The 26,621-nt window shown below is 36.8% G+C and overlaps 1 protein-coding gene across 1 annotated transcript in view; it reads right to left on the bottom strand.

Annotated features, from left to right (window-relative positions):
• The window catches only part of LOC113477169 (macrophage mannose receptor 1-like), a 63,262-nt gene that overhangs the window by 22,158 nt on the left and 14,483 nt on the right, over nucleotides 1-26,621 (bottom strand). Inside the window, exons 6-18 of the mRNA XM_026843329.1 lie at nucleotides 24,458-24,604; nucleotides 20,244-20,426; nucleotides 16,220-16,377; nucleotides 11,111-11,224; nucleotides 9,588-9,703; nucleotides 8,098-8,246; nucleotides 6,091-6,290; nucleotides 5,543-5,667; nucleotides 4,322-4,409; nucleotides 3,236-3,380; nucleotides 1,682-1,723; nucleotides 1,401-1,564; nucleotides 204-271 (exon numbers count right to left, since the gene is read on the bottom strand). Coding sequence (XP_026699130.1) covers nucleotides 204-271; nucleotides 1,401-1,564; nucleotides 1,682-1,723; nucleotides 3,236-3,380; nucleotides 4,322-4,409; nucleotides 5,543-5,667; nucleotides 6,091-6,290; nucleotides 8,098-8,246; nucleotides 9,588-9,703; nucleotides 11,111-11,224; nucleotides 16,220-16,377; nucleotides 20,244-20,426; nucleotides 24,458-24,604 — 1,699 coding nt within the window. The remainder of the gene's footprint in view (nucleotides 1-203; nucleotides 272-1,400; nucleotides 1,565-1,681; nucleotides 1,724-3,235; nucleotides 3,381-4,321; nucleotides 4,410-5,542; nucleotides 5,668-6,090; nucleotides 6,291-8,097; nucleotides 8,247-9,587; nucleotides 9,704-11,110; nucleotides 11,225-16,219; nucleotides 16,378-20,243; nucleotides 20,427-24,457; nucleotides 24,605-26,621) is intronic.

The raw sequence follows: 26,621 nt of genomic DNA, 5'->3' as shown, positions 1-26,621 counted from the left end.
AAAAAAAAAAAAAAAGCAGGTATTTTTACACATTCATAATCAAAAATACTAAGCATGAGCTTCCCACACAATGCAATTCAGAGGAAAAAGATTCTCATTTGTTTTGGTAGGCCATTATTTCATTCAAGCACTTCATTATTTTTGCTCCAGTCAGTAGATTATTTTAAAGCACAATGCAAGTTTGATTTTTCTAGCTGTCCTACCTTGTTCTTTGGTCAACACTCAGTTGTAAACCAATGAAATATGAATCCTCTTTCCCGTTTTTCAAGATCTAGAATATAGAGATCAAAATTATATAAATGTCCTCTTTTTATCATAGGAATCTATTACGTTAATAATGAGTATTATATGTCTGACTGGCAGAGGATATGAACTGCTATACTCTCTAGCTACAACATTTAACTTAGAGCAGCTCACAGCTGACAGTGCACAGTCAAACTTCACCATTGGCCAAAAGGTGTGGTCACTATATCAACACTTCTCACAATCTTACTTGAAAATCACTAAAATCAGCACCTCTTGTGCAGCCTCTGCAGTAGACATCATCTGACAAATTTCTCACAAGGGACAAGCCTTCCTACAATTGATTCCTATAAATTGATATAGGCCCTTGTTTGATCTCACCACCACTCTTCAACCAGCTCAGGAAAATTTCTGTGTAGTACAAATCTGACTTTTAAGTCCATTCCTGATTAAAAGAAGTTGACCTCAAGAGAGTATAAACAGGCAACCAACCCCAGCCACCTAGGAAATATCATTTAAAGGCTCTTTCTCATGGCATAATCCATGCCTCAAATTGTTCTTCTTGCATAATTATATTCTCCCCACAAGAAGAAGGATAAGGAACAAACTTGAGGACCAAAATGAGGCTGCTAGGCAGACTACATCCCAGATACACACTGATAAGATCAAAACCCAATGTTCTGATTGTTGCATATGTTACTATCTGCTTTGATCCACTACTTAAACTCAAGATATCTTATCTACTGCTAAACTTTACTTTCAGTTAACTCACCCACCATACAGAATCATAGCTCACAATACTTCTTGCCAAAATGAAGCCACAGATCAATTTCAAAGCGTGAAGATTTACCTTAGCACATTACCAGTTGCACATAATGTGGTGTAACTGCCACATGAAAGAGAAAAAGCAGATAATGATCTGTTTCATGCTTAATGTGCTTATTTCTATACAAAATACCAAACCAAAATTGTTCTCATCTCAGCTATGAAACAGTCTAAAAAAAGCCTTCAGTTTGTTCTTTGTATTAATCTGTCTTAATGCTACTGTATTCTCACTATCATAAAACTTGTAAGTAGAACACCAGTGTGAAAAGGATTTGTTCCCATGTTCACTTATTTTGGATGATTTATTCCATAGTATTAATGATTTTTCTTACATATCGCCAGAGGAACTTTCTTTCACTTTCACTCTCAATGACAGCAAGGTCTCCAAAGTTCCTTTTGCAGAATTCCCGACCTTTTTCCATAGGAACACTCTCTGTGCTGAAATAATATTGTTTGTCTTCATGTGTAATCCATCCATCCTCAGTAGTCTTGTATTCTGTAAAATAAATGGTAAGCTAACTATTGTTTCTGAGATACAAGACATTCTCATTAGTAAAATTTTAATAATGCTTTTAAATGCACACACACAAATGGTAACAGCAGTAACACTTACTGGGTGCAGGAGATTCAGTTGGTTCAGGCTTTACACTTGCACCTGTCAGAGAAAGATAATTATCATGATTGTACACTTCCTGCTGTAAGAGAAAATATTTACTATGATTGATAGGCACGTTTTTCTATTAACTTAGAATTTTACAGTTATCAGTGGATTTAATCCCAAAAACTAGAAGGAACTAAATTCAATTCTATTCAAATTTCAATACATATTTTTGTTTCCTGGGGCTATTCCTTATGTGCTAGGTATTATGAAATACCATTGAATTTACCTGAATTAAGTAATTATTTTTGGTATTCACTGGATGCAGAAAAGCTTATCTCCCAAAGCATTAACTCTATTAAGACAGTCCTGTATCTGCCTCTCCCTCCCTTCCTTAGGTCACTTATACACCAATTTTGGCTTAAATCAGAGGCAGCAGGAATGCAGGCTGGGTTATCTTCTTCCATGGTGCCCTAACTACTACAGAGTGAGTATCTTTCTCTGGCTGAGAAGAACTTCTATCTGGATCTTAAAAATTTCCCTAGATAAAAGCTCACTGGAAACAATCCCAAGAAATTAACTGGTCCTGTCTGAAAAGGCGGCTTCAGCTAAAGAGTTCTACTGTTTGTTTTTCCTATGTCATCATGGAGATGGCATCCTGGATGGCGTCATTAGGATCTAGAAAAACAGTTTCTAATACAGGAGATCTCTGTCTTTACAGGTTTACCAACTGATTTTGTGCTAAAATATAATCTCAGCAATACTGGCATTTAATAAGAAATTCTCTGCCTAAGAAATTATTTTACCAATATAAAGTAGGGCTCATACTTTATTGTTAAAAAACTAATGCAGCATCTTTATTTGGTAAGAATGTGGTAAAATGTTTAAATGAGCACTTTCTAAACTACTCAAACTTAGGTAGATGCACTGCTTGTGAAACTCAAGATTTCCCTAAATTATAATATTTGTCTTGATGTCTTCAAAAAATAAAAAGCATCCAAACTCAGATCTCAAGAGAATTTAGCAAGAACTCAACATGTGAATATGAAATCCAGTCAAAGCCAAATAAACTATCCTAAAACCAGGCTCTATCTTGCAACTACAGATTCATTTATCTGATAAAACAGTACGTGAGCCAAGTAAAGGAGGGGGTTTTCACACATAAAAATACAAGTATGTGAACTGATTCGAAAACTGTTTTCTAATAACTAAAAAATCAACTCAGAAAAAAAAAATCCAAAATAGGATTTTTTGGAGAAGGTATGAACTTTAATGAAAAGTCAAAAGTGAATGTGAATATTCAAAGTAACATTTCCTATTTTTCACGTATCACATTTCCCCTTCTGAAATTATAGAGAAAGATCAGTGAGAAGTCCCAGCAGGGCACCAAAGGCTCTGCATCTTTAAATACATCAAAGACATGGAAAGCCTTATACTACTTTGATATTTCACGTTCCACAGGGAATTATTCTGATAAACATGTTTTGAAATTTTTTATTTCTTAAAGTTAGGGAAAAAATCAACTGAGAATCTTTTCTTATTATACTAATACACAGGAGTAAACAATACCTTTTCTTATCTGGCAAATCCATCCATATAGATAATCACAGTGCCTGTCATTCCAAAGCATGCTGGAATCGCCACTGATCTCTGCACAAAGCTCAATGCCTTGATAATTATTGGGTTCTCCAAAGCCCCAGTTTTCATACCGCACCTATGACAGAAAAGGTTTTGTGAAGATTCTGTTATATAGAAAGAAAATAATGGAGAAAGGGAGGAGACAGCATCAAACCACAGACCTACAACTTGTTCCTACTGCCAGTTTAAAAACTTAGATAAGAGGAAACTAGAATCTCCCCATGCAAATGCTGACATTTCAAACTTTTTTTCAGATTGTAACTGAACTGCAGCTTAGATAACAGTTACTTCTGATCACACTTGGAAAAATATTGACATTTTTTATAGGATGTAAATTCTGTAAAATTAATCTAATAACAATGGGGCATTCTACATGTTAATATTCAATCAAGCAAATATCCTATATGAGTAAAATAGTGGGGTATTATTGAGACACACAAAAATGTTGGCATTTTTCCCACAGAAATATTACTGCTATACTGCTAAAATTTCAATTTCTGTATGGTAAACTTCCATCAATATATTTTGACCAACCTTGTATGAAATACACCCACATCTCCAAAACCACTTTTGTTTCTACAGCTTTATATCTTAGTCTAAAGTACAGTCAAGTCATACTGACATAAAACAACTGTCATGGAATGTAAGCAATGTTCAGCTCCATGGAATGTAGGCCATTTCATATAAAGATCTAATTAAGAAATAAGAGAAATACTAAAAATCGTCTATTTTACTCAAAAAATCTTTGCATTTATAAGAACATCCTTTTAGTCTACATGAATTTCATTTTCTTTTGGATTCAATGCACATGTTCTTATCAAAAATCAGTATGTTTTAGCAAAAAAAAATAAAATAAAATCAAGCCATGAAATTGCTATCTATAAGCTCTCCTACAGAAAGCACAATACAGAAGAGGGTTATGATTAAGCATAAAATTACACAGAAACACATACACCACACACATTTGAGGATCTCAGGGAATGCAAAATAACAGCTGTGGAAAATTAAATCACTCACTGGAGATCCATCACTCCAAACAAAGCCATCATCAGGATTCAAGTAATATAAGCCCATCCAGAAATGCTGGTGGTAATATCCATTGTTCCTAAAGAAAAAAACAAAATATATATATCTCATTTATAAGAAGTTTAAACATAAACCCTAAACTAATAAGGGCATTACAATATTTTTAATTATCTATCATTTACAACAACTGCTCTAAAACCAATAACAACCAGGGTGGAAATTAATTAAAATGCAACCACTCCTAGCTGTTATCACTATACATTAACTCAGATTGAAATACTGACAAAGCAAATGTCCAGATCCAATCCAACTCCTGAAAATAAGATGGCTTAATACTTTTGTATAATGGTTCAGTAGCTACTGTTGCTCTATCTATCAACTCTCCATTTTCTCTCTAAAGGTGCTTACAGTTTCCAAATGCAAAGTTACTTGCTGCAGTTGAATCATTTTATATTTAAATATAGCACCTTAAATTAATTCTTGTCTACAGGCAGACAAAATTTATTGATTTATCTGAATTTATTGAGTCAATTTGTGGTAAGTTGGCATCTGAGACTTCTTCCTTACTATAAGTACGTAGCCAGAATTCTGGTGCGGTTATAGCAATTTGCAAGTCTGTCATGTTTCAGTCTTGCTTCCTAGTTAGACAGAGATGTACAAGTTCATTAAGCCCCATCTATACAGGTCATATTGCAAGTCTTACCTTTTTATTTGATCTCATTTAGAAATCTCACATAATGCATTTTACAGTTCAGGGACAATCTTATTTACATTCTCTGTGTAGGAAAAAATTAATCTGAAGTTGCTTCTACTTCCTGATTAGTTCATAATAATGGCAGACAATCAACATATTGACCAGACTTATATCACAACTGTTATCCTATTTGTACACTTGCTTATGTGAAAACAACTGGCATATGTGGTAATTTTATAATATCCTCAAATCCACAGTAAATATTTTTACATCACACGATAAATATTGCCTCAACTAGATATTTTGCCAATCTCATTTTAGCATCAGCTTCTGGCATGATGGCCAGTAGTCATACAAGTCCTGCTATTTCATCAGCTCTACTTTTTTACTGTGTTTGACACAGGTAGAGATAATGAATCCAGACTGGCATACAATGAAGTAAAAACCTAAAATTAAATACTTTAGAAAGATCAAAAGGCTAATTAAAGTGAACAGGTGACCACACTACAGATACTCACGCAATAGAACGCCATATCACATACTGTTCTTCTTTACCATTAATGGAGGCCAGATCTCCTCCTATAGCTCGACAAAACTCTTGAGATTCAATCCATGTCTTCTTCTGCTCTCCTCTTGAAAAAGGCTAAAGAGAGCATTTTGCAATCAGACAAAACAGATGATATAGATCACAAGATCAAGAAACATCAGCTGCACAAAAGCAATTCATTTACAATTAACTCATTCTATGGGGTTTACAGAAACTTCAAATATAGGGGTTTTGTGTGTTTGCCTCATGAAACAGGCTTAGTATGACTGTCTTTAAGCCAAGTTAGTTAACTGCATTGCTGGCAGGAGTATCTGCTGCAAGACAACAACTAGGAGGAAGGCACTTTTATCTTAATGAGAAATTAAGATTACAGCAGAGCTGAAGGTCAGACTTTAATGGAATGAATAAAACCATGACCATTTCAATAGAAGGGAAAAAGATCTCTACGTATAATCTGTGAATAAGCTTATGTGCAGCAAATAGAAACTACATTAATGCAGAAACAAGTAACATACTTACTTTGAAACAGAAGCTAATACGACTGTTAGAATCCCAGCCTTCTGGACACCGGGGAATAGGAGTTGTTGTAGGAACAGGTGGAAGTGTTACTCCCTCTGCCCACACTTTACATAGGAACTTTGCCTTTTCTTCACATTTTATTACATCCCATAATCCACCTGCAATTCCAGTCCTCATCGCAACGCAGCCTGGCTTTCTTCCTGGTTGTAAACAGGAATGCACAAAAGCAACATTTAGCGTGTCGTATGAATTTAGAAAACTTCATACTCTATCCTGACAGAAATTAAGTCTGTACAGAGTCAAAAATGTTTCTAATGTTAGAGTGGGTCCAGAGGAGGTACACGAAAATTATCAGAGGGCTGGAACACCTCTCCTATGAAGAAAAACTGAGGAAGTGGGGTTGCTAAACCTGGAGAAGACAAGGGGACACCTTATCATGGCCTTTCAATCTATAACAGGGGCTTATAAGGAAGATGGAGAAAGACTTTTTACCAGGGCCTGTAGTGACAGGACAAGGGGAAATGGTTTTAAAAAATTAAATACAGTAGGTTTAGATTGGACATATGGAAGAAATTTTTTTGCTATGAGGGTTGTGAGACAGTGGAACAGGTTGCCCAGAGAAGTTGTGGATGCTTCATCATTGGAAGTGTTCAAGGCCAGGTTGGACAGGGCTTTGAGCCACATAATCTAGTGCAAGATGTCCCTGCCCATGGCAGGGGGCAGATACTAGATGATGTTTAAATGTCCCTTTCAACCCAAACCATTCTGTGATTCTATGACTCTAATTCATAAAAAAAAGCAAAAAATTTGTGGTTCATCCACATCTGAGATACTGAATTGTGCCTCACATCCAACCACTTCCAGTGACTGACACTAGCAACATCATAAGCTGTGATACAACAAATTCTCCCTTAAAACTAAAGATATTGTCAGAGCTAATTTCTCAAATTTGTCCAATTTGACTATGATTTTCAAAAATAAACTTGCTATATATAGGCCTAATATTGGCTTCACAATCTGCCTAGCCTTACCACTTCACCTGACACATTCAAATCAGCATTTAGGCACTGAAATAACAGAGAATCAGAAGATCTCCCTGAAAGGTAAATGCCAGTACCTTGAAGGCTGATTATCACCCCCTTTCTGATGTGATCATGTCAGTGATTAAATGACCTCCCACTCCCATATTTTTATTAGAACAGAAAAAAATGTTTTAATCAACAAAACTTATTAAATAAGGAAATCATAATTAATTTAGCAAAGATATTAACTAAAAAAGATTAAATACAAATAGTCCCTTGGCCCTCTTGTCCTTCCCTACAATCCCATTTTCTCTGGCAGAGATGCTTCATGCATGCTGTGATCTCACACACCTCAAAACATGCAATGAGCAAGTGTACTATGAGATATGGCTACACAGGCAGAAGTTGCAAGCAGGGCATGCAGAGGTTGCTCTTCCAGAGTAGTACAGACACAGACTTTTCCAGAACAGACACAAATCAAAAACGTGATCTCAGTTTAAATTTTCTTCCCAAGCTCATGTTAAAAACATTCCAGCACTAAGCAGGAAGTTAGCAACAGCACTACATGCTTGAGAAAGCAGCCAGATTGAGAGTAATTAGTCACAGAATCACCGAATCATCTAGGTTGGAAAAGACCTTGAAGATGATCCAGTCCAACCATTAACCTAACATTGACAGTTCCCAACTACACCATATCCCTCAGCGCTGTGTTAAACACCTCCAGGGATGGGGACTCCACCACTGCCCTGGGCAGCCCATTCCAACGCCTAACAACCCCTTCTGGAAAGAAATGCTTCCTAATATCCAGTCTAAACCTTCCCAGGAGCAACTTGAGGCCATTCGCTCTTGTCATATCGCTTACTACTTGGTTAAAGAGGCTCATTATACCCTCAAGTGAGGGCAAGGAACGAAGTAAAAAAATCTCAGGTACTGAGCAATATATCTTGGGCACTGAGCTCATTAAACAGTATAGAGCCATACCTACCAGGCATTTCAGAATTCCAGTGTGTAAATAAGACAGATTGGCCATTAGCCCACTTGAATGTTCCTTTTTCTTCTATATCTGAAAGTCCAATCCAAAAGAATCTTTCTGTTCTCAGCCCAACCAGGCTAGTCAGATAAGCTTGTTCATATCTGTTCAAAAGATCACAGCCATTAAATTAATACTATTAAATTTATTTTTAAAAGTTGTAAAAGGCTTGGTATATTCTCAGAATTATCACTGCACCTTCCTGCAAGTGTAGCTTGAATGGATTTAGTTGAGCAAAGCACATAACAAAACATCACATAAAAGATACTTTGTGAACTTCAATATCAGAGTATTCTGCCTTCTCTTCAGATGTCCAGTAAAGAAATCATGGAATGACATGAAACTGGTGGATAAGAAGAAACCTGATGTGACTTATTTGTTATACCATTTTATTTTGTGAGAGTTTCTAGTACCCTTGTATTTTAATGGCTTCTTGTTTCAGGCAAATCCCAAACTGCAAAAGGAATCTCAGCATTATTGAAGAAATATTGAAAGTAGAGTCTAGAGTAGTCAGATACTAAATTATCAAACTAAGGAACGCAACAAAATAGATCAAATAATCACACTAGAAATGTTATGTTTGGGAAATAAGCCTATGTAGAGGTAAAGCCTGTCATAGTTCGTTATGGTGTTTAAACTAACAGCTCTTAAGAAATCAAAACAAATATTAAAAGAAGTCTCCACTTAACAAGGTATAGTCTGAAGACCACATTAAACGGTTTTTATGACAGCTGTACTACCTACTTTTAGAGAGCTATCATTATTCATGACAGCTAGAGCTTTCACACTAGAACATATCTATTTAGGTTATAAACAAATAAGAGAAAGTGTAAAGCATCAAGTCAACTGCAAGCAAAATAAGATTTGTTTCTTAATCCTAACTTTTATTTTCCCAATAACCCACATTCAGTAATGTGCACCAATTGTTCAGAAATTTAGCACACCCAGAACCCTGGTTGAATTGTGATAGATTTTCAGGTACCAAGCACTTCTAGCATTAATTGGTTTATCATTAAATATTTTTTTAAGGTAGTGCAATTCTAAGAAGATCAGATAGGTGAAAATTATATCTTCTTGCTCATTTGAACTACCATTTGAAAGAAATTCAGAGCCATATATCTTCATTTAATAATCAAAATTGGATTCTGCACCCCTTACTCAAGTAAAACCCATCCTCAAGCCACTACAATTAGGGAAACAGAAAACGTAATTAATTTTTTTTTCCTTGACATAACCATCTATATCAATACTGATTTCACACTCATCTGTAAACTGAATTCCTGGATTTGAATATAGGTGCAAAAACTGTGAGAAGTTCTGTACCTACAGATAGCTGTTCTCTCAAGCAAGATTGTTGTCCAGATCAGAGTCTTTATTTTTATATTCAGTGATGTTAGATCTGAAATCCTCATGTGATCCACTCATGCAAGTACACTTTTACATACCTGTCTTCAATAGTTGCTAAAAAGGCCTGATGCCTTCCACAGGTTTGATTTGCTTGAGAAAATGATACAAATGTATTTCCAATGAAGTAACAATAAAAACCATGTCTTCTCCAACCCTGTCAAAATAAACATTAAGTGATTACATACGTTACAGCTTTTCTAAACTCTTTTAATAAAATGTTTTAAATAAAAAATCTAAACAAATAAATTAAATTAAATTAAATTAAATTAAATTAAAATCCCAAATTTATGCTACTGTCAGCTAGCTAATCATTAGACAAAGGAACAACCAAACTGGAAAAGTCAGACTGGACACAGGCAGGATCAAAGCTTTTTAAAATTTTGTTGTATAAAGCATTTTTTCACATATAATGGTACTTACACTGGTACATATACTGGAATCAGTGCATTCCAGTTATAAAGGCATGAAAGGCTTTGCTGTGCACCTGTAGTGCTCAGTATAGGATTATAACTAGCACATAGGCATTGTGTAATCATCAGAACAGTCTTGAGAAAAAATTTCAGCTTGTCTTTTCAGAAAGGGAATGACACCTCAAACAAGTTTGTTTATTATTAACATTGAAACACTCTTCTAATGTTTTGTCACTCAAATGTTGTTAAGTCAGGAATATGCTTACAGAGGAAGAGTTTGTTGTGACCAGTCACAATTCACACAAATTTTCTTCTAATGGTTTTCAATTTCTCACTTATGAGAAACATTTTTCTACAAGTCTGCACTTAGTTCTCTAGGCAAATATAGCATCCATAAGCATTAGGATCCCTTTATCTTCTCCATCAGTCAAATATTTGTAAAATTCCTGGGTACTCCTTTACAAATACTGGGAATAAATATCAAAGACTTCCTGTGCAGCTGTGTAAAGCAGACTTGGAAGAAAAGGCAATTTCTTCATGGAAGAAAAAAACCCAGTAAGATCCTCTATGACATAACAAATTACAGTAGGTTTTTTGGAATTACTGAGCATTATATTACCAGAAGGCAAGCATTACCAAATAAACAACAGATCCGCTGGCAGTTCAGAAGGAGTACAACAGATTCATTTTGCTGAGGCACTTGTAACAAACTCTTCAAAGTAGAGGGCACTGCCAGAGACCACAGCAAAGCTTTGAGAATAGTATGTAGACAAGCTCACCCTTCCTGCTGTGAATAATTTTGAAGAAACTTGTAGACAGAGCTGAAAAGCAACTGCTGCTACAGGCAAATCCCTTATGAAGGCTTGAATGTCAATCAAAGAAAAATGGCCTGCTGCAGGGACTACAGGTTTGAGTTTTGGTTTAAGTTCTGGAAAAAGAAACAGAGCATCTAGAGCCAAATGGCAGTCAGAGCCTTGATTTATTCATATGTATCACTTATCCCATCTGCCATAGAAATGAGAATGCCAGCTGTTCTGATGATGCAACACAGAAACCATTTTTACTGTTTTATCTGTCACCTAGGGTAGCACTTTCTCCTCTTAATCATTCCTAGCAGCCTATTCAGATCAGGCAGCTTCTTCTGCACTTACTCTCTGGCAACCCGTGTCAATGGTTTCCTCTTCTGCAGGAGCTTCTGACATGGGTTTCCTTTTACAGATATAGCCAATTTTCTTTTCACAAGAATGGTCTGCCCAAAATCCATCCTGAACATAAGAACAAAACATCACAGTCAAATGGGATTTAGTCTTCAAAAAAGGTGCTTTATGCTTTTAACTATTGAGGGTTTTTTTGCTAGCTTTAAAATAATCAAAACCTACATCTAAGTTCTGTACTTAACTCCAACCTCATTCCAACCACACTTCTACTGGGGCTGTTTCACCTTTGACTTATGCCTTCTTTAATTATTTACCCTTCTAAAAACAAAACCCTTGGAAGCGACAGCAATACACCATCTTTACAAAGACTGCTGATTTAATAAGCATGCAGGAGGAAAGGGAGATGTCATCTTTCCCAACAGAAATCCAGTTGCAACAGAAAAAACCAAAACAAAACAAAACAGGTTACATTCCTTTGTTAATACTTATATAAAACTTTGAAGACACAGAAAGTTTCTTGTCAAAGTTGCTCCCCATACTGCAGATTTTCAGAAGAAACAATGACATTCAGTGGGAGCTATACTGAAAGTTAGAAACTTCACACCATGCTCCTGCTATATTTTACATACATTTTGGTTCAACAGATGAACTAAGGTACTAAGAGAGGAAGAGAAACGTTGTGCAAAGCACTCTCTCACCTGTGCCTTAACCTTTGTAAAAGTAAAATTATAGCAGTTGATGGCTATTTCTTTTTTTTTTCTTCTTTTTTTTTCTCCTCCTCTTTTTTTTTTTAGAAATGTAAAATAATCATCATGGTAATACACAGTCCCTTGTGCCACAACATACGAAGTCCTCAAGAGCCTCAACAAACCCAGCTTACAGTAAAAACTCTCCCAAAGCTCAACGCTACCTCCTACAACAATGAAGAACCCCAGGGTGTTCAGCTGGTGCTTCTGTCTCCTGTCCTCTGATGACTGCAAGGCAAGTCCATTGGTTACTGTCTCATCATCTCCTACCATTTCTTTCTCAGTTTCACTAGGCTGGTAGACACTTCAAATAACCACCCAAAACTCTGATCTTCTCAGTTTGGAAGAAATCAGCACAACTTTCACAACCTTTAGACTTCTTCAACATAGAAAAACTTACTATGAAGCTTTGGCTTTCTAGTTGCAGGAAGATCCTTTGGAGGCGTCTTATCATAACTTTGTCTTCGCTGGGAAATTCATGCAGTAATTTCTAAGGACTTCGTACCTGTCTTACGAGCTGCCTTTTGCAAATACCTCTCTATTCTCCTACTTCCTCATTAACTAAACACAAACACTTCCTTTAAAAAGAAGGTGGTGTCACAGACAGGGGCAGGTTTTGTTCCATAAAAATAATTGATGGATTCAGATTACTTCAGCCAAGGAGTGAACAACCCAAAATAATCAGCAGCTTAACAGTATATGGACTTAAGGAGACAAACCTCAACAAAACCCAAGGAAAGTCAACTTCTAATTATGCTTTGTTTGGTCAGTTGATGGCTTATGCCAAGAGATTCTGGACTAGTGTTACTTCCATGGAATCTGAAGTTTCTTTTCCTACTAAGATCAGCTATTTAATAGATAAATATTTTGAAAGTGTTCAGAAGAACCCACAATAAAACTAGCTTTTTATACAAAACCCATGTATATGAAAAGTCTGTAGCTAAAATGTGTTGTGGTTTTTTTAATCTATAACTGTCACAATAGAAATTACTGACTTTTGAACCCAAGGGAAAGTTTGGTCTGATGGTAAGCATCAAACCCTTAAAATTTAGCCTTGAGAGAAATATTTACCAGTCTGACTTGGTATAGAAAGCAATAGATTCTTCCCATCAAAAAGAATGGTAGAAAACCTAAAGCATAGCACATGTCAACAGCTACCCTTTCAAAATGTTAAACTGGACAAATGGTAGCTTCTTTACATCGAGGAAAATTAATTTGCATCACTGTCCAAAAGGTACAGAGTCAAATTAAAAGTAAAAACAATGTAATGAAGGAGGAGTTCAAATAAAACTGCATTTACAAACAGCAAATTAAATGAAAACCAGACAAAAGTCAAAACACAATGAACAAGCATGTTATAAATGGAAGTCCTTCTTGATGGCATTGTTTCATGCCTTATTGTCATAATTCTCTTCTAACTTTCCATTAGCAGCCTGATGTCACCAACAGACCTAAATGGCCCCCACCATCCTCACTGGGAGCCTCCACCCACCTGCCTGCACATGGGACATGGGGTTCCACTTAAACTCAGATCTGGGCCTTCAGCCCCTGTCTATGCTGCAACACAAGTACTTGTCTCCAGCTCCAGCCATGTCTGTACCTGGCTGGTACTTGTCACTCCACACCCTGACCTTTGGACTATATTCCAGGCTTGATCTTGGAGCTCCCTTGTCACTGCGGGCTTGCCCACCAATCACTAGATTGTGTCTGACCCTGGTTACTCTCTCCAGACCTGATCCTGACTCAGCTACTGGCATGACCTAGGACATGCCTCATCGTCCCAGACATGGGCTCTGGTCTGCCACCAGCTGCCTATCCCCGTGCCCTGCTCCCTCACTGGGGACAGTGGGACAGGCTCTGACTGGACAGGCTCCATCCCTGCAAGCTGAGCTATTACACCTGGCTTGTGGCTCCTCAGCTGTTAGGAAAGAGCTGATCCTTGTTGCTCCCCGATGCTTCCTTCTTTTTCATTATCCTTGAAGGCTAATTATCTGCTGCTACATATGTGAGCAGAAGAGAGACCAGTCACTTAAATCAATGGGTACGGAACACTTTTGTAACAGTTCACACTCTGAGAACCAGATAAATTCCGAAGACCTCAAAACATCCTGTATCTCAATTCCTCAAAGTGAGAGAGGAAGTAATTGATTTTTAATATCCCTGCTGGCTTTCAGCTAACCTGTTCTTAACTGCACAAAACCCCCCACTCTTAAGTAGCTCATTCTGCTTTTTACTAAATACACAATTGAAATGATTTCAACCTCTGTAGCAAGTTGTGTATACTTGAAGACTTTTGCTCTTTTTCAGATTTCTGTTTCACAAATCAAAACCCCCTTTATTTCTTCAGCCAAAACTTACATCACGCTTTCTGTACTGCTTTTGAGCACCAATACAAGTGAATGGATGACAGCTTTCCTAAAGCAGCAAAATGGAACAGCAGGCTGCTACTTTTATTTATAGCTACAGCCATAAATATATCTATCTATTGCTGTTGCAATGAAAAGGGCGTCTGGGGTTTAGATACAAGCCTCACTTAATACATATTCAGTGCTGGACAACCCCAAGATCCTTCTGTACTGACAGACACCGTGTTAGTTGAATAAAGGGAAGGCTTGGTTTACCAGAGGAGGGAGTATTCTGTGCCACTGCACAGACAGTGGAGCACAAATATCCTCACAACCTTAAAAATTGCTTTGTTCAACTACCATGTGCACCATGGCCTGGTTGCCAAGGGAGAAATATACATTTACACTCTTCTCACCAGAGCATGTCCACCAACACAATGGAGAAGAATTCTTAATACACTATAATCTTACCCATGCTTCTGACCAGTCCAAAATGCTTCACTAAAATACACATCAAATTCTAACCTTCTGGACTCATCTGACTGCACATGAAGTTCCTTTTCCCTGCTGAATTCATACAGCAATGAAACTGTAGATCTGAACTTTGGCTTGGCTAGAGAACACCTCCACAAATACGCATAGTTCTGCTCAATTTTGGGAGATTAATATGCTATAACCTATGCAAGTGTGCTTCTTCCATGGATACTACTGTGGTTTTGCTCTCCCAAGGATGTTGTTTTAGTTCTCTTCCTCATTCCTTCCTGGAACTGATGATGTGGTCCCTTTTCCTTCTAATGCTGCACCTGCTAACTTCTCTATGTCTCTTACAGCTTCTTCCTGCTGCAGAGCTGGCCCAGCCCTCCCCCGCTGCTATCAATCTCAACTTCTGAATTTGAGTGTTTTGCACCAGAATGATGGAGACACATGAACCAGCTGCATGCATACATGTCACTGTTGCTGTTGATGACTGCACCTAAGTGAAGCAAGTTAAAAACTAGGCCTATTGGGGCTTAAGTGAGGGCTTGCCCTATGAGGCAAGCTCTGTATAATGTTCAGGCCAAATGGGAAAAAATTTTTAGTTCTCTTCAATTTATAAGTGCACCCACCAAAAGTGCAACCCTCAAGTTTTAATTTTGCAAAATTACAAAACGCCTTTGGTACAGGTAAATACCTTTTTTCCTCCTGATGAAATAGGTAAATCCTGAAGGAGGTGGTAAGTTCAGTATTTTTAATTATCACGAAGAGGAAAAATACTATTTTACAAAATTGCACACACAATGACTTTTATAACAGGTATTATCTCATTTCCTGTAGTGTACCTAGGTCATTGATGACTGCCATATTCCAAAAGGCAGCCTTTTCAAAGCAGCCTTTTAAAAGTAGGTATACAGTCGCTCAGTAAAGGCTTCCACTAATGCCATCACTGACTACTTTTCTCACAGCTCTTCATGTGCAGTGCTGATACAAGCACAACAATTAATCCATCTCGACCCAAGCCTTATAATTTTGCCTAGAAAAAGAAAATGAATGCTTCTATTTTCTTCCAAAGATAGTAGTTCTCTCCAGTATCATTAAAAATTGCTAGTGCAAATTTTTAAGGTGGGTGTATATCCCTTATTCAGTCAAAGCAGAAAAAAACCCAAACATATCCAAAATATCTTTGTAGCTTCCTGAGGAAAAGTATTTAATATTCATATGCTTCAAAGTGTAACTAAAAGTTTCTTCAAAAAAGCCCACATGTATGGACTAAAACCCAGCAAAATGGATCATGGGGGACAGTTGCCTTCAAGGAAAGTCATCACTTGCCTGCTTCTCAGGGAAGACAGAAACAACTTTCTGGCAACCTTAAACAAGGATCCCTCCTCAAGAAATAACATGTATAAGACTCTAAAATAGGTGCTTCAAGCAGTAATATCTCCTACTTTTGTGCTCTTGCATAGAAAAAAAAAAAAAGCCCAAATTACCAAATTATATATAAAAGTATAAGATAATTAATAGCCACATGACTTTACCTTTCCTTTCATAACAACACAGTCCTCTTGCCTGTTGTTTGCATGAGTGGGTTCTCCACGAAGCCACTTGGTGTAGGTGACAGGTGTCCCATCGCTCCATTCAAAGTACATCTGAACCTTGAGGTCATTCAACCCAATCCATAGCTCATCAGTTGGCTCTAAAACATATAATTAACAAGGCTGATAACAATCCTTTTATATGATGTGAACTTTTATCTTCATGGAACAGAAAATTATTCTCAAGAAGTTTAACAAGTCACAGGAAATTAAGGCTCCCTCTTTCATGAAGAGGACAGATCGTTCCCCATATACCCACTCCAGGCATCAGAAAAGTCCACTCACTTCAGTGCCAATGCAGTAAGAGTGCTTAACATTTTTACAAAAGAGTCAAAATTCTCTCTTTGTTGAATTATGTTGCAACACAACTAGGTTCAATCTTTTTTTCCAGCTCAAAACTCTTGAAACAAGATATGAATAAAACACCTCAGTAAAATGCTACCTCCCTTTTCTTCCTACCTTTAGTGAAGTATAGTGAAGAAAGAGCATCTTTTCAAATGCCGAGACACCCAATGTTGTCTTTTAGAGCTGACAGCCAGAGTATTTGCAAGCCTTCCAATTACATGTGTTCCTATATTTTATTTCAGTTCAGAGTAAAATGGAATTCATGTAGTTGCTGGACTTTTTTCAGTTTACAGTTAATGGAGTTAACTGCTGGTTTTTGTCTGGAATGAAAGTGTGGGCCTGATCAAGGATGTTACTTTACAGCAGCTGTTTCTTAGAGAGTTATTTGTCTGTGCTTAAAATCCTCCATCCTAACACATCGCTACTATAATGTTCATACCTAGTTTTGTTCTGAATAAACTATTTGAATAAGGAGGATTCAAAATTTGGACATTTATAATCAGTCTGAACTCCATCATCATCAAAGGATATTCCTCTTTAGAACTGATTTTCTGACTTTGTTCACTGCAATTGGCTTTTTAAATAATTTTTTTTATTTATTTATACTCTGTCATCCATCCATTCACCAGACAGCAGGTGTGTCTCCTTTTGTCCACAGCACCATGACCCAGATCACACTGACCAGCTACATGCAGAGTCCTTTCCTTAGACAGCAGGCTTTCCAAGCAGAGTATGAACTACTTGGTTGCTGAAAATTACTTATTACGAATATTATTCATAAATGCTAGGGAGACTACTTCTTAAGAGTTTTTTCCACTGTTTATGACCTTGCATTTCTACGACCCACCTACAGCATTCAGAAGTTTTTCCTGTTCAGTTTGTTATCACAGCTCTTGCTTTCTTCTGTAAGTCTTCCTCTAACATCCTCTATACAGACTGAGCATAGTCAACCTGACAATGAAACTACTCACAGAAATTAAAAATGGGATTATGACAAAAGACATCTGCTGTAGGAGTGTGTCTCACTGGAACTGGAACTGTTTCTTTTCTGTTGCTGCTGTCAGTAGCAACAGAAGTGCCTGTAAGTTAAAAGTGACTGCCCACAAAGGCCACCTTTCTGATTAACGCATTTCAGGTGGACTTCTTCCTAAATACCCCCATAACTTAAAGCTCTCCTATGGCATTTCTCCCATCTACTAGTTAGAGGAACATGGAAGCTTCCCATTTTGACCAACCAAACTGCTACAAAAATTACCCTCCCAGCCTGTCACTTTAATGGAGTCCACTCTCTCTCCTTTCTCTTTCCCTCCCTTGTCTCTCCCTTCTTTATTATACCTAAGTATAATCAGCCCTCAAAGCTCATCCATACTGTCCTTACCATCTCTCCCCCAAAAAGAAGGGCTCAGATTCACAGGACATCGGGCTTCATTTTCAAACAGGCACCCTTACCTCTTCTTCCAGACTGCTCTTCATGTTCAGAAGTCCCCCAACATCACATCCCAGTACCCTCCTTTATGTTCTCCTTTGTTACAAAAACTGAAACCTGTTCCAGTTCCACTGCCCATCATGCTCTCATTCCCTCCTTAGCTACTGCCCTCCGTGCTCACTAATTTCTTTTTTGTCTACTTATCAAAATATTTCTCTCTGTGTTTATTGAGCACCTAGCACAGCAGAGGCCTCATCCATAACCGGAGCTCCTACTGTGGTGGGCTCACACCATGGTAATATGAACAATAAACCCCATTTTTTAACAAAAGGATTGCATCAAAGTCATCTAAATAAGCCATGCACATCAGAAATGGCCAAGAGCCATTTCTGGCTCTGCAGAGCCTCTTCCTACATAACATTTTATCCTCTGAAGAAGAAAGGCTGTCAGAGTTTTGCAATTACCTCTAAAGTTGGTTGACTAAATACCAAGATTTTTTTTTCCCATCCACTTGTAAATAAGATGTTTTGCACTCTTTCCAACACGCACTCTGCCATGTTTGTGTCATATCACATGCTGGACTTCTGTGTAAACATCCAGAATGCCCTTCTGAATTCTTCATGTTCCTCTCTGAAGTTCTCCTTTGTGGGTGATGGCAACAAAAGCTCAGCTACTATGACAATACTCATCTCATTGTACTCCTTCTTCCTGTGTTTTATCATGGGACTGTGAATTGTTTGGCATGAAGACAGACTTTTGTTCTTTCTGTACAGCACTTACTGCAGCAAAGTTCTGATGCAGACAAGATTTTGTAGGCATAGCAATACATGGTGTTCTCATCTCAATGGTGAACAAGGGTAATCTGGTACTGTCATAAACTGCCTTAAAAGGCTTCTTTAGTTGTTCCAGTTTTACTCCTCTGAAAATGCTTTCAACAGGAATGCTTTCAAAATAGTCTGTTGCAGTGAGTGTGCCATATGTGAGAAGCCTGGTTTCCTTCAGGACTATTTGCGTTTCAGAAACATTCAGTTTTACAAAAAATGTGCAGTACAAATCAGTTCAGGAAAGGTCTTTGGAGAAGGCATTAAACTATGAAATAGTCTACTTCCAAGGAGTAAAGTGAAAATACAACTAATTTCCTCTAGAGCCTAACTTCCTTCAAATGTCCTAATGTCTCATCAAGAGGCTCTACCTCTCCTAATGATCACCTTGAAAGAGTAAAAGTTTCATGTTGTTCATGAAAGAACAACAAATCCCTCTTTCAGGAATGTGAGAACAAGCACAAGTTGCCATGCAGTTGGCTAGGATACAAAACTAAAGCATATCAGCTATTTTATAACTGCTACTCCAAGATTGCTGTTTACACTGCAGATCAAAGCAGCCTACTGCCCTTTCAGTGAAGGATAAACTAACACACACTTGCCTGGCACTGAAAGCACAAATAGGATCTGGTACTGCAAAGAAGCATACCTAGGTGTGAACATGGCCCTCCCATCAAAAAGCAGTAACTAATCCTACATGCAAAATCAGGTTCATGTAAAGCAATAGCAACCACACAATTGCCTCAGCATCAGCATGGTTGCATCTCCCCTAATGAACACACTGCACCTGTAGCTTAACATGCCTTGCAACAACTCAAATGTGTGCTCGGAAACTGAGCACCTAAGTACCATATTTAATTTGGGGCACATCTGAACCCACATACTGTAACAGACAGCTTCCTTTTTCAGAAGAAACACAAGCAGCATGAACTTGAAAAATAGGGACATGGCAGTGCTGGTAATAGGACCCAGATCTTCCCAAACTGTCTTTGACCAACAGACTTTGTTTCTCCTCATCTATATCTTTGCAGACCAATAGTAAAAATCCTTCCAGGTTCTGAAAAGGTTGACAGTTGTTTTAATCTGTATAAAAGGAGGTAGAAGCAGACCCTAAGAAACAGAAGTTTAGGGTTGATGCAATTCACAACATTGACCACAGATTTTCTGTGACACTAGTTTGTTTGGTTTTCATGCTCTTATTGTGGTTTTTATTCTTCCAAAGATTTTTTAAATTTAAAGTTTAACTCCTTCTTCACTCTGTGATCAGGAAAATATTTTTTTTAAAACAGTCTCATCCTTTTATTAATAGGTAAGACATATTCAAAATTATTTCTTAGTATAAATATATTTTATTACTATTATTAAAAATACTCACGGTACCCAAGCTGAGAAATAACAAAGCTGTACTCTTCAACATTATGGATGCTCGCTAGATCCCCATCCTCTTTCCTGCAAGATGTTAAGGCATCTTTCCATATTTTGGGGTCCCTGTGAATTATGTAACAGTGCCCAGCATATGACATCCATTGATCAGGACATCTAATTGGCACGTTTGTCTCTGGAAAGAAAAATTGCCATGAAGAGATTCAGAATTCTATTCTTAACTAAAGATTGAAAAATCACATGAAGAAATTAATTATATATTTTCTTCATGAAGAACAACAGTACTGAAAAATATGTACAGGGATAATAATCGGCATGCATGATTAAAAGTTGAAACTGCCAGTTGTTTTTAAAGAACACTACAGTTGCAAACACGTGCTTGCATCTTGTGAAAAGACAGAATTTAAAATTACCATAAAACACAGTTTTGACCTTTATATGCATACATACATACTAAAAGGCAAGGTTTACAGAGCTGTGCTCTATCATTTTTCTACACACGTCAGCATTTCTCTTCCTCCTCCATGCTGTAGAGCTATATGTTAAGAACCTGAGCTTACAAAACATATTTATGAGAGCAACACCCAAACATATAATAAACAGATTACTGCTGTTGTAGAAACATATTATGATTCTTGCAGCAATTTATTTATAATCAGCAGATGGGTTTAGCAAACATCAACATATAGAGTACAACAAGGACAGTGGGATTGCAGAAATTCTGATGGCAAAAAAAATTTGTGCATGTCAGGGAATGATGAGCAATGTGTTTGTGTATAACAGTGGGGTATTCTCCGTAGAAAAATTAAGTAGGCATCCAAAGTCATGACCAGACAGGCCCAGGTTGCAAGCACATATCCTGTCAATCCTGCCACAAGAGAGGAAGAGTGGGGGAACCCCGAAAAAACAAGCTGAATGTACATGGTGTTGGTGGGAGAAACAAGAGAGAACAGAGGTGGCCAATGCTGTTGTAAAGGTTAGTCTGATGCTTCAAACAGCTGCATAATTTGTCCAATGTTTGGTCTCAGCTCTGAGCATATGCATTTTACAGTGCTTTGCTGTGGCAGTCAGAGAATTGCTTTAGAAAAAAATCTAGGTATATGTGCACCTCCAACACACTTAGTGCACCCTTCTGCAAATTGTAAACACTGAATAGAACAGACATCAGCAGTTCAGACATGGCTACAGTCACAAAGGTATTTATTCCTCAGTGAGTCCGTGACAGTCTCTTTTTCAGACCGAAGGAGACTGTGAGACTATTACTGTAAGCACTAAAGCAGCTATGGCAGAGTGAGAGAATCTTTTGTTTGTAAATGCAGTAACACCAGGAAATTTGTTGCAGGCCACAAAACAAGAAAAGCAGTTGACAGTCTAGTTTCTCTGGTGCAAGTCTTATTGAATGACATAGTTGGGGATTTCTCAGTAAGTTTTCATTTCTTCATTTCCAGTACTCAGTAAAAATGAATTCTGTGCTTCCCTAGTCTCCTTTTAAAGAAAATACATGACAACACAAAGGCATACAATCTACTTCTTCCATCCTAATGGAAACAAGTACTCTTCCCTGAACTTGACTTAAGCAAAAGCAGCACACAAATTACAACAAGTAAGATGTAACAAAGGAAATCACATTAATGTCTAAAAAATGGTATCCCAAATGTCAAGCTGATTCATTTACTGTGCAATAGATCAAGATACATAAATGAAGTTTGTAAGCTCCTCAGATAGATAGCAAATACTTTTGTAAGCTGTAAGCTTGGTTTCCTGAAGTCAGAGGATGTCACGGTGATTGACTTAGGTGTCTAAAATAGTGAAAACTCTAACTGAAGTTTGTCTTGTGATTCAGGCATACAAACTTCTTTCTTTCACACCCATCCTCTGTGGTCTGATAACAGAGAGCTCACACAGCAGTCACAACAGTGACACTAAGAGCTTTTATTTCCGTATCAAATGTTTTATGAAACATTTGAGAACAATACTTTAAGATCACTCCATCTCGATGGATTGGGATGAAATCTATTTTGGCAGTCACTTGGTGGAGGCAGAGAGACAGACAGATTTTCCTTAGAAAACTAAGTTAAAAAATAAGCAGGCTCCTATTAATACTCTTTGCTGTATTACAGGGCAAATGCTTTGGAGCCCTGTTTCTCCATCACTTAGATGTATACAATCATGGGGCCCCCTGCTGGAGACAACACTTCTGCTACAAAAAAAACTGTACAAACTGTTGACTTCCTGAAAATCTTCATCTGCAACAAAAATAAATATTCTGTAAAATTTTTCTCTACTTTTTTTTTGGACACAAGTATGATTATATTCTACTGTAAAGTGTTCATTTTGTCCCACAGTCCTCACATACTGCCTTGTTAGACTCAGTTGTAACTTTTAGGGTTAAAGTTTCAAAGAATTGCCTCTGTGTTTAATGTTAAGTGCATGACTAAGTGCATGTATGAATTAGTGATTAATTTATTTCTTGACTTAGGAGCCCTAGTCAGGAAAACATCATCTGCCATGAGTTTTCCTTTACATCATTAGAAGCTGAGGGCACTTAACACCTTGCATGATCACATACTTATTCCTTTTATGACTTCCCCCCACGGGACATTTTGGAAATTATTTTATGAAGTGAATCACTGCCAGTTTCTGGTTAATCTGTCACGATGTTTACTCAGCAATTTCTGTACAATTGAAAACTTTTGTCTCATTTCTGTTCTTCCTCCAAATTACTGGGGAGTAAGGGAGAATCAAAAGCCTACAGCATAAGAAAGAAAAGGCCATTAGACTCCCCTCAAAACTGAATTTAAATCTAAATAAGATAGCAACCTGTATTAAATTGATAGTATATTTATAGGCATCAGTGTTTAAGAACTGATGTATGAAACCTGAAAAGCTGAGTGGTAACCAACTGAACAATCTAAGACAACCTATATAAATTAAACTATCTGGTTATCAGCTGTATATGAATACTAACAAAACTTTACATCTTAATTCAGAAAATAATTAAAATATGTACTGAAGTCCTACTCAGCTAAGGCAACAAATATGCTTGATTTCAACAGTGAAGTATTAGCTTAATTAATTTAAGTATTAAATACTGATTTCAATACTTAATTAACAAAACACTAGCTCATCCTTGTGGGGTTTTTTCTCTTAGCAGAAAAGCAAAACGAATTTTACAGAAGTCTCTGTCCTAAGTATTTGTTGACTGACCAGGTCGTATATTGGCAAAAGCAGGAAAAACATTAAAAAACATGTTTTTTAAGCCAAATGTCCAACATTGAGTTTCCAAAACATCTATTTTGCCAAGAATGCATATTAATAAATGGACTGGAAATCCAGTAATGGTTCAGCTTTCTGCTTCTAAAACCTGTACAAAATAATGTCAGTGGATTTAGGAGATACCTGTATGTCCTGGAAAGAAAAAGAAACTTGGAAAGAACAGAAAGAAGGTGATGAAACAAATTAATACTTTACAAGGTTTTTATAACACACAGAGAGATAATAAGGAAACAGGTCTAAATAAAGCTATGAAAACTTATCCCTGTTTTGTCTTTCCTGTGTACATTAGGCAAGTACCAGAACTACATTTCTTCTGAATAAGTGTCTGTATATGTATATATAATTTACATAAATTTCATTTTAAAGTTAGTTTCTATATATAATTAAATAATTTTATATAATATATGATTTATAGAATATATAGAGATATAATATATAAGTCTATATAGATATAGATTAAAATTATTTAACTGTCTCAAAATATTTTTTTTAAATTTCTCTAGTCCACTACCAACTTGGACTGGCAAACTTACTCTATTCCATAAGTAGTAAAAATGACAGCAAGAAGAAATAGATTATTTTCACTGAGTACATGGGGCTTTAGAAAATTACATATTTAAAAAAAAAAAAAAAATACATTATTTCTCTTCTTATTCTATGAACAAAATCTGACAGTTCTACTTGTTTTTTTGAAAAGAGAACTCCACAATTTCTGCAATTTAGAATTCAAAGCTACTGAAGAAAGATTACTACACAGGAAGTAGGGAGACCAGAACAAAAAGGAAGTACACACTGTTCAGTCTTGGTCAAGTTACAGTCTGCAAAGACCTTTGCTTGCTTTTACGATGTGCAATAACAAATAGCTATTAGAATCACAGATAGAAAACACTAGTCATTAATAACTTGTTAAGGGTTTATTACCAAACCTACCTGTAGGAATAATGAAAGATTCTAAAGTAGTATTTCCTCGTTTACAAATATAGCCAAGTTTCTGATCGCATTCCCGATTCTCCCACTTAGCACCTTTGCCAGGATTTAATGCTGCACAAATTTTTCCAGGTTCTGGAGAAGGATGTCCTGTTTTAAAAAAAAATAACTAACTACCTCAACAACAAAAACAAAGCATAAGGACATCATGGTTACCCTCCCAATTACTCTCACATTCTAATCTGTTCCATGCTTTAATTATAAGATACATTCACATACAGACAACTGTGATTCTCCACAGCCCTTTAGATTGAATGGAATAGTTCATTCCCTTAAAAGATTTTTTTTTTCACAGCAACCACAAGCTGAGATATTTATCCAGTTCACAATTTAACAACATCTTCACAGGCTCAAAGTCTTGATGGAAGGTATTACAGTGCACCTATTTTTTTTGTTGTTGGTTTTTTCCCTTTCTAAACAAAGAATGAATAAACTCCACAGCACAATCTTTAGGTGAAACAACTGTTCAGTGAACTAGTCAAATTCTGTACTTAGTATAACAGTAAAGACAAAAAAATTGTAAGTAATTATTTTGCTAATGTGAACTTGTCCACTTGTCTAAACAATATGACAGTAGCAGGATATTTAGACACCTTACGTTGAAGATTAGCATTAGCACTAACAGAAACATCTAGAAGAAAAGTAGAACTTGTAGAACAGAACAAATTTCTTCCCAGATGCCTGACCAGCATAATTTTAGTTTAGATGTAGATAATTTGATTTCCATGTTTTCCTGTTATTTATTCATGGCTAGTGAGATGGAAGAATATGAAGCTATCACAAATTCTTTTAAAATATACTAGTGGAAAAATGGTCAGCTCTTGAACATCCAGGGTAATAGGGAGGACATAGAGGTAGGCTGACCAAAGGAAAGTCATGAAGGAGATAGCACAAATATAAAATAGGTTATATGGATTCAAGAGTATTACCTTCAAATGAACCCAAGGAAGATAAGGAGCTAAAGTTAAATGAACGCCATTTTGGTTACTCCAAAACCCACCTAACCCTTTACAGGACAACTGAGAGTTGTCTGCAAGTTTTAACAACCATGAACAGCTTCCCTTGCTGCTTTGGCTCCACCTCACAATCAGTGTTCCACCACTCTTCATTACATGCAGATCCTCATCAGTGCACTTGGATAACAGACCTATAAATACCTTCACAGCAACTTGCAGTTCAGACCATCTGTTTGCCTTGTGTGATCACTCCATTGGAGGGCTATTTATAAAGTAGTTCAATTTACTCTTCAAAGCTTACCTACTCAAGAAGGTTATCCACCTAAATTGTGCTTTTGGCCTTACCTACACAAGAGAGCCACCAGGTGATACAATGGAGCGTGCATTTATAGTTACTGCAGATTAAGCACATGCTCAGTGAAGACAAGAGTATTTACACTGCATAACTTCAGACACCTACTTTAAATTAGTCTCCAAAGGCTTCCTGAATAGCCAGTGCAAGGGAACAAGGGTCCTACAAAAAGACACCTTAACATAGGCACTGAATAATAAACGAAAAAAGCACCTCTTCTTCACCATGTATCCAGATGGCATAGAGACAAGCTTTTTAATAATGGCACCAGAGTTCAACACTGCAACTACAGACGTGATGTAGCTGGGTTTGTTTCAAAGTAGACTAGCATAAAATGTTCAGTTTGATACCTGTTACTGCCATGGAAAGGTTAACCCCAAATGAAAATTAAAATCTAACCTTTAAGCAAATAACCAAAACAAATTGGAAAGGAAAGGAATTTTAAAAAACAAACAAAAAATAACATATACTGACCAGTCTAATCTCACAAAGACAGCTATAGCATCAGATTTATTCTGTATTATATAGAAATAAATTAAGTAAATTAAGAAAACATACAAATGAAGTGTAAATAGATGACTTTTAAAACTTTCCTAGATGACTTTTTAAAACTTTTGAGGCTACCATTTCCATTGTGAATAACAGATTAGGTCCAGTGCCTACCCCTAGCACAAGGGCCATTACTCACAGTGTTTATAGACCATTCAGAATCTTTCAACATCAAAACAAGCTCAATAATTGCAGAACAGAGTACTAGAAAAGAAATATGTTACATGATGATCAAATGGTTGCCTTTTAA

This window comes from Athene cunicularia (genome assembly GCF_003259725.1).
Source record: "Athene cunicularia isolate RWA chromosome 2 unlocalized genomic scaffold, athCun1 chr2_part1, whole genome shotgun sequence".
NCBI classification, from domain to species: Eukaryota; Metazoa; Chordata; class Aves; order Strigiformes; family Strigidae; genus Athene; species Athene cunicularia.
The sequence above is the reverse complement of the archived record's forward strand: the minus strand, read 5'-3'. Positions and strand labels throughout refer to the sequence as shown.